At 52.2% G+C, this 8,678-nt stretch overlaps 1 protein-coding gene across 1 annotated transcript in view; it reads left to right on the top strand.

Annotated features, from left to right (window-relative positions):
• The window catches only part of GSK3A (glycogen synthase kinase 3 alpha), a gene marked incomplete at its 5' end in the record, with an annotated part of 11,124 nt that extends 4,276 nt beyond the window's left edge, over positions 1–6,848 (top strand). The window contains 9 exon segments of the mRNA XM_006142137.2: positions 852–935; positions 1,103–1,213; positions 2,764–2,894; positions 2,971–3,077; positions 4,283–4,380; positions 4,455–4,550; positions 4,960–5,146; positions 5,477–5,569; positions 6,164–6,848. Coding sequence (XP_006142199.2) covers positions 852–935; positions 1,103–1,213; positions 2,764–2,894; positions 2,971–3,077; positions 4,283–4,380; positions 4,455–4,550; positions 4,960–5,146; positions 5,477–5,569; positions 6,164–6,237 — 981 coding nt within the window.
• Positions 6,849–8,678: the final 1,830 nt, after the last annotated feature.

Raw genomic sequence — 8,678 nt, 5'->3', positions numbered from 1 at the left:
CCACCCCCCAAAAAAAAAAAAAAAGAAAAAAAGAAAAGAAATGGGAGAGAATGCTGAGATGGCCCTTCAGGGAGAGGCTGAGACCTGGGTTGGAAGACAAGGACTGGAAGCCTGGAGTTTGAGACTTAAGATCCAAGCTAGAGTTGAAGGACCCAGTCGCTCCAAGGAGAGGCTATAGGGAATGCTGGGGACCAAAATGAATGTCTGTTATCATTACTTGTCTGTTGTCACTTGTGCCATGTAGGGTAGTTGGCCTCATGTGGCTACATCATCTGATTTTTCAAGGAAAGCTGGAAAGTGGATGTGTATATGAAGTCTGGTTTTTAAATGTCAGCCACAAACTGAAACTTTTTTTTTTTTTTGAGAGGTTTTTGCTATAGGGCGCGTGCGCTCGCCAGACAGACAGAAAGAGACAGAGAGACAGAAAGCGAGAAATCACCCCCCAGGGGGGATGGCCACGCTACAATCCCTTCTCCTCCATTCTCCTCTCGGGATCTTGGGCACGCATGCACACACGCCCAACGTGAGTTTTAAGCCACCGGGTCCCGGACACAAACCGCAGTTGACTACATGGGAGTCCAGCGACATAGCCATTACGCTAACTGCTGGTCCCAAACTGAAACATTTTTTTGAGTGAACTGAAGAAAAATTGTGTTCTGGGTTTAACCCACAGGTTGGGGGAGGTAGTGGTAGGCTGAGAATGAGAAATTAGAGAATGTCTCAGAGACAGAGGGGCTTGGAACTGGGACACAGGGAGAGGCTGTTGGCAGGACTGGGGAGTAGGGCTGTTCCGAGGGGTGCTAGGAGGGGAAGCAAGGTTGGTTCTGAGACTCTCTCCCTTTGTCCCCAAGAACCGAGAGCTGCAGATTATGCGTAAGCTGGACCACTGCAATATCGTAAGGCTGAGATACTTTTTCTACTCCAGTGGGGAGAAGGTGAGACCTCTGAGTGGTGAGAGGGGGACACTACCTGATGCCACCCATTTCCTGCCTGCTGTTCCCATGACTGCCAGTCCTTCCCCCACTGTTTCCTATGTACCCTCCCTCCCCACTTCCTCACTCTGTCCTTACAGTGCCTCACATCTCCCCTGTGCTCTCTGCAGAAAGATGAGCTTTACCTAAATCTGGTGCTGGAATATGTGCCCGAGACAGTGTACCGGGTGGCACGCCACTTCACCAAGGCCAAGCTGAACATCCCTATTATATATGTCAAGGTAGGCAAGCAAGCAGGCTGCTGGGACCTAGACTCACAAAATCTATCCTCCAAGTTTATGCTGATCTCTGGAGGCCTTTTGTTCCCTGTCCTTTCCGGCCCAACCCCCAAAGATGGAGGTCTCCAGACATGGGGGAAGGCCAAGGCAAGGTCTAACGGAATCGGGGGCAACCTGACAAGGGTGCATGCAAAGGCCGCTGAGTACCTGTTCTGTCCCACACTTGGCACCAGTGTTATTGGGATTCACTTAGTAAGTAGGTAATGGGGACCAAGAATGCAGAGGAGCTGCTGCTGAGGTCAGAGTTCAGACCTCAGGTGGGAGGTTAGGTGGGAGGGAATTAGGGTTGGGGGAAACTGAGTATCTGTAGAGTCGGTGTGTGTTCATTCATCATTTCTGCAGGTTTAATCCCCAGTGCCAGGCACCCGGCCCTGGGTATCATAGATCCTTGGGGTGGGGGGAAGGGGCATTTGAGCAAATTAATGAATGAGTGAATGAAGCAAGCCCAGGGATGATATGGAAAACAGAGGATGGAGCAGCCCCTTGCACTGGGAGGAGGTGGGTGGTTTTGTTTGCTGGAAGTTGCCTGGAGCCCAGGGGCTCCTCTTGGCTTTGACTACCTGGGTGAACCACCTTGGGGTCTGCTAGTAGTTGTTGCTGTTGGATGGACCTCACCTCTTGGGCAGAGAGTTATCTGGTTTGGTGACTCTGCCCTGTGGTTACCTGTGTATTAGGCCCAGGCCTTGCTCTTGAGTTTGGGGGTTGATAGGCACCATCTCAGAAAACCAGGAAACTAACTACTTGCTGCCATACTGGAGGGAGCACAAGGATTTCTGGAAACAAGAAGCCCCAAACCCAGTTTGGTTTGGGAGTAAGAAGGGCAGGAGATCAGGCACAGGGTGAAGTAACATTTCTGCCAAAGGGAACAAGAACAGAGGCCTAGAAGCAACCCTGTGTGTGGTGGAGAAATAGCAATTATTGTATGCCAGGCACTGGTCTAGGCCCTGGGGGATGCAGCAATGACCCAAATGCAAAGATCCCTGCTCTCTTGGCACTTGTGCTCTAGGCAAAGGGAACCAGAGAGAGGGCTGGCTTGTGGGTGGTTTTGACTGTCAGATTCAGGAGGCGGAGCCCTTCCTAGAGCCAGCAACTTTCCATGAGGAGGAAGCAGAGGGCCTGGCTCCCCAGCCTGCTTTCCAAAGTGTGGGTCTTAACTCCTCAGGCTTCTGCTGGGGGTGTGATTAGTGGTTCACGGCATGGTCTGAGGACCAGCATCAGTATTAGAAGGCTTATTGTAGGTGCTCCATCCTGAACTCACGGGGTCAGAAACTCTGGGAGTGGAGCCCAGCAGTCCCCATTTTAATGAACAGTTCCTCCCAGTGATGGTGATGCACCTTAAAGTGTGAGAATCAAGAGTTTCAACAAAGGTTTGTTTCCCCAGAGCCGTAGGGGCAGTGGGGAGGGCAGGCCTGGAGGGGTCCTCAGGCCAGGACGTGGAGTATTGCTGTGCCATGGGGAGAGCTGACGAGTTCTGCTGTCTCCTGCCCACCCAGGTGTACATGTACCAGCTCTTCCGGAGCCTGGCCTATATCCACTCCCAGGGTGTGTGTCACCGTGACATTAAGCCCCAGAACCTGTTGGTGGACCCTGACACTGCTGTCCTCAAGCTCTGCGATTTTGGCAGGTGGGCGTGATTTGGGGTGTGGAGGGGGGACCCCAACCCTTGCCTTGTGTTTACCCCAACCTGTCTCCTCCCACAGTGCAAAGCAGTTGGTCCGAGGGGAGCCCAATGTCTCCTACATCTGTTCTCGCTACTACCGGGCCCCAGAGCTCATCTTTGGAGCCACCGATTACACCTCGTCTATCGGTCAGTTATAGGACGGCAGTGCTGCGGAATGACAGTTTTGATTTTTTCCTGTGTGCCATGTGCTAGACTTGATTATAGTGAATATCTATCTGTTCTTTCACCTAGTCCTCATGCACCACGGCAGCCAGTTTACAGATGAGCAGTCCAGGGCTCAGAGCCATGAGGCCACCTGCTTACAGCTTATTGCTAGGACTGGGCAGGGCTGGGATTTGAAAGCTGACCACACTCCAGTGTCCATACCAGCTCTGGAACCTCAAGCTTCTGTTCTTAGCTAGGATGGGGAGAGCTTGGTGTGACCTCTGGGGAACTAGGAGGCCAGGCTTTGCCACTATGAGGATCTCCATGTATTCCTTGTTGGTAGATGACAGTGCCACCTTTCAGGTATGAGGGGAAGGCCGAAGTGATGGGACAAGCAGGGAGGGTTAGAAAAAGAACTGTCATCAGCGGCATGAGGGAACTGTGTGGCCCTTGGGTGTGACCTCATGCTGTGGGGGTCAAGGAACAGACCAGGGAGTGTGTGTGCCAGGCTGCAGCTCTTCTCATGGGCAGGATGGAGTATGAGAAGTCAGAGAGGCAATTCAGGGAATTTGAGGTGAGGAACATAGGCACCTGTTGGCAGGTGTTGGCCTAGTTTGGTTTGTCTTCGAGACTAGAGGTAGATAAAGGGCTTGTTGGGGTTGCTGACAGGAGAGTGGCCAGGAGGCTGGGAACACACCTAGGATGGAGTGAAGGAAGGCTGGCAGACCTGGAGGTTCACAGCCTGCCTCCAGTGTTGCTGAGCTATGTATAACCTTGAGTAAGGTGCTACTTTTCCAAGCTGAGGAAATGGGATCCCTTGGGGCCAGCAGGTGGCGTGGTGGTTAAGGCACTGGATTCCCACATGGTTGACTGTGGTTTGAGTCCTGGATCTGGCGGCTTGAAAATCACATTGGGCACATGTGTGTGTGTGTGTGTATGTGTGCATCCCAAATCCCAGGAGAACGGAGAAGGAATTTGGTATGGCCATCCCCCTGGGGGGTTGATTTCTCACTTTCTCTCTCACTATCTATCTCCTGTGAGCACATGCATCCTAATTAAAAGGGGGGGAGGAAGAAGAAAATGGGTCCCTGGAACTTCTCAGGATGGCCATGAGGAATGGAAGTGTTTGTGAGGGGATGGGCTTGGTGGCCCTGCCTGCCTGCTATAACCCTCTCTTCTCTCTTCAGATGTGTGGTCAGCTGGCTGTGTCCTGGCCGAGCTTCTCCTTGGCCAGCCCATCTTTCCGGGGGACAGTGGGGTGGACCAGCTGGTGGAGATCATCAAGGTACAGGCAGGGCCAGATCGGGCTGGGGCTGAGGGATAGGGGCCTTGTCTCAAGAGCTCTCCCACTCTCTGCAGGTGCTGGGAACACCAACCCGGGAACAAATCCGAGAGATGAACCCAAACTACACAGAGTTCAAGTTCCCCCAGATTAAAGCTCACCCTTGGACAAAGGTGGGGCAGGGCCCAGGGTCCAGGCTGAGGGGTGGATCTCTATGGTGTCCAGCTGATCTAGGGACCTGGCTTAAGAGTCATGGTTCGGAAGGATTTGAATAGTCATCCTGGGAGCGGGTTGATAACGTTCATCAGATTTAAAGTTGAGGAGCCACAAGTAAATTCAAGATTCCCATTTTTATGGCAGGGAGCCTGAGGCTCACAGCAGGGCTCATACATGGGACCTGGGCTGCTGCTCAACCGATACAAACTGACCTCCCCTCAGTGGTTGTGCCTCAGTTTCCTCATTTGGAAGGTGGGTTTGTGGGAGGCAGGCAGTCATATTTGCCGTGGGCACTGTGGCAGTGAGGTACAAGAACAGGTCAGTGCCCAGGCACCTCTCACCTTCGTGACCGTACTCCTCTCTCAGGTGTTCAAATCTAGAACGCCACCCGAGGCCATCGCGCTCTGCTCTAGCCTGCTGGAGTACACACCATCCTCCAGGCTCTCCCCATTAGAGGCCTGTGCCCACAGCTTCTTTGATGAACTGCGATGTCTCGGAACCCAGCTTCCCAACAACCGCCCTCTTCCCCCGCTCTTCAATTTCAGTCCTGGTGGTAAGGGCTCAGCCTAGGGAGCTGGAGGGGTGGCCAGAGACTGGCAAAGGTGGTTGGGGGTTACTAAAGAGGCCTGGGGCTCAGGAAAGATGCCTCTCAGATGCAGGGGGGACCTAGCCTGCTTTGATAGCACTCTACTGCGATTAGCAGGCTGATTAGCCCTGTGTGAGACTTTCTGGTTTTTCATTTAAAGGGTTCTGTAGCTAAAAGCATTCAAACAATTAGCTTTACCTGTAGCTGGGTCCCCACTGGGTGTGCCATTGTAACCCTAATGGAGTCTCCAGATGTCTTGCCTCCGCCCTGATGGGTTGTGTCAATTCCTGTCTTTAGAACTCTCCATTCAACCATCTCTCAATGCCATTCTCATCCCTCCTCACTTGAGGTCCCCAGCGGGCACTACCACCCTCACCCCATCCTCACAAGGTAAGTTGGGGCCTATGGAATTAAGTGGCATTTCTCAGCCTTGGGGGAGCAAAGGAGTTTTCATATTCCCCCAGGTTCTTACTGGTGTTTAAAATTGCTGACACTTGCCGGCACAGAAAGCATATTTACAACCTATAAATGGCGACCACCTTTATAGGGCTTCTTGCCTATATTCGTCTTTAAATGCTTACGGGAAAACCAAAGGAATATGTTTGCGCTCACAAACCAAACCAACCAAAAGTTGAACCTGTTACTCATGTTAAAAAAAAATCAGGCTATTTTGTATGAAAAAATCCAGACTTCCTGTTTGCTTTGGAGAAGATGCTCAGACTTGGCAGCAGTGGGCCTGCCTTGCCTGACAGTAGTCTTAGGTGAGGCTGGGTTTGAAGACCCCCTTTATCTGGGGCCTTCTCTGTGGTGTGAGTCACTCAAATTACAAGCCTGGCCCTTTGGCATTTGAGTTTGCAACCCTGGACCTAAAGTCACAACTTTCCACTTTTCATGTAGCATCTTATACTGAATTCCTACTCTTGTGGGTGTTGAGGGGGCAACTGAAAGGCAAAGCTAACTAGTGATTCCTTCTCTACCCTCCAGCTTTAACTGAGACTCAGACCAGCTCAGATTGGCCATCATCCGAAGCCACACCTACCCTCACTAACTCTTCCTGAGGGCCTCACCAACTACCCTCCTGCTTCCATCTGGGAGCCCCAAGTGGGGCTGGGAAGGGGGGCCATAGCCCATCAAGCTCCTGCCCTGGCTGGGCCCCTACACTAAAGGGCAGAGGTAAATGAGTCCCTGTCCCCACCTCTGGTCCTTCCCTCACCAGCTGCACCCCTGTGGTGGGCTTTTTAAGAGGATTTTAACTGGTTGTGGGGAGGGAAGAGAAGGAAGGACAGGGGGTTGGGGGCATGAGGACCTCCTACCCCCTTGGCCCCCTCCCCTCCCCCAGGCTCCCACCTCCTCTCACCCCCATTCCCTCCCTCTTTTGTAAATAGAACCAGTCCAGCCCCTATCTCCTCTTCCCTTCTCTGGCCCCCGGGTGTAAATAGATTGTTATAATTTTTTTCTTAAAGAAAACGTCGATTCACACCGTCCAACCTGGCCCCTCCCTCTCCGACAGCTGTATCTCCCCCTCTGTCCTCTGCCCCCAGGTCTCCTCCCTCCTCTCCCCACCCTGGGGGGCCAGGGGAGTAGGGAGAGGTCCTGATGTCTTAGTTTCCACAGTAAGGTTTGCCTGTGTACAGACCTCCATTCAATAAATTATTGGCATGAAAACCTGCTTCCTGTCTGGCTGCCTCTTTCCACTGAGGTGAGGGCACTGGGGGGCTCTTCTGGGACAGGAATGTGCTGCATCTCAGGCAGAGAAATGTTGGGAGGCGATTAGCCCATCTTGGCTCAGGTGTCCATCCTTCTCATGCCTTAGTTTTCTCTGCCCAAGGTGATGAGTTCTATCTGGCTCACCCACTGCAGAGGCCTAACGAAGCCTGCCCCAGGACCCAGTATCAATCCTGCTTAATTCCCAGTGATTAGTGAGAAATGGGTATCAGAACAGTCAAGGCCACAGAGCTTAAGTGGTAGAGTCAAGACTTGAGCAAAGGGCTGTCTCAGCACAGGCTGCCTACCCCCTTCAGGGTCCTGAGGGACACTGAACGGTGAGGGCTCACTCAGGCCAGAACAGTCTGCTTGTAGACTCCTTAACGGAGTACACATCGCTGAGGGCAGAAGTCTAGCAGATCCCCAAGCCTTCACTTCTCTGCCTCAAATAGGGCACCGGCCTGGTCCATCTTTTAGCAATACTGGTGGAACTGACAGTCCTAGGAAGCTTGGGGGCAGACAGCCTGGCCTTTTCCCTCAAAACTAGAGGGCCAGCAATGGCACAGCAGTGATGTGCTGCTCAGGAGAAGCTGGATCCCATAGGGTAGTAGTGGTTCAAATCCCTAGCCAAGACAACACTGAGTGCCCAAGATCAATGTACTAGAGGGCTAGAGGCAAGGGTTACTATGTGACCAGACCTCGTGAAGGGTATTCGTTGTTTCCACTCTCATGTACTTTGTCATGAATAAGGAAAAATAAAAAAATAAAAACAGGAGGGGCAGATATGGGGTCTATGGGCAGAAGAAAGTAGTATCTCCTCCATATGGTGCCAAGCAGTAGATGTGGCCAGGTTTCCTGAAGGGGAAAAGAGCCCAGGGAGGAGAAACTGCAGTGTTCTCTGCTGAATTTCACTTGTGAAGCAAAAGGAAGAAAAGTTCTGAACATGACCCAGAGGGAGTGCAGGAACTGTTTCTCTAGGATATGGGCTGTCCAGTCTCCTTATACCAGCCCCAGGGACATCTTTAATACCCAGGACAGACCTCCTCCCTCCCTCATTCAACACAATGGGGATTCCACTTTGCAAAATCAGTGCGTACAGCAAGCGGGCCAGATGGCTGGTTTGGGCAAGGCTTAGACGTGGGGCTCCCACCCTGTTTCTCACATCTGGCCCACCATGAGGTCACATGGGTGTCCACTTTTCTCCTACTGTCCCTGCCCAGCTGACACTGCTCTCCCCTCCAGTCACCTACTCATCCAACTCTGACCCCAGGGAAACCTAACATCATCCTGCTATGACCTCCCCATACCCACCACCTCCCCTGCACTGCCTTGAACTACTCAGCTCAGCTTTCAAGACCTTCCAAGGTCTAGGCCTTCTAGACCACCCCCAGCCCCAGCTGTATTCTGCCTCACCTTCCCAAGCACTCTGTGCTATAGGCCTGGGAAGAGCCAACCCTGTTTGACTTGTTAAGTCATCGCCATCTCCTGAGGGAGGGAAGGACTGTTAGCCCAAGTAACCTGTGAGGAAATTGGGGATCCTTTCCTGCTCCTGAGACCTTTGGTCTTTCAACATTCACTCAAACCTCAACTTTGTGATACCAGCTTACATTTCCTCCAGCTGGAATGAATCCTCACTCCCCACCTCTGCATGGGTTTCAGGGCTCATTCAGAACATGGGCTCAAGAAACTGCTGTGTTCAGCTGTGGGACCTTGGGCAAGTCTTGATCCTTGTTTTTTACCATCTGTACAACAGGGATAATATTGAGATCTATTTCACAGGATTGATGAGATCATA

The sequence above is a fragment of the Tupaia chinensis genome, unplaced genomic scaffold (genome assembly GCF_000334495.1).
Source record: "Tupaia chinensis unplaced genomic scaffold, TupChi_1.0 Scaffold000067_1, whole genome shotgun sequence".
Lineage (NCBI taxonomy): Eukaryota > Metazoa > Chordata > Mammalia > Scandentia > Tupaiidae > Tupaia > Tupaia belangeri.
This window is presented reverse-complemented; position numbering and strand designations above follow the sequence as displayed.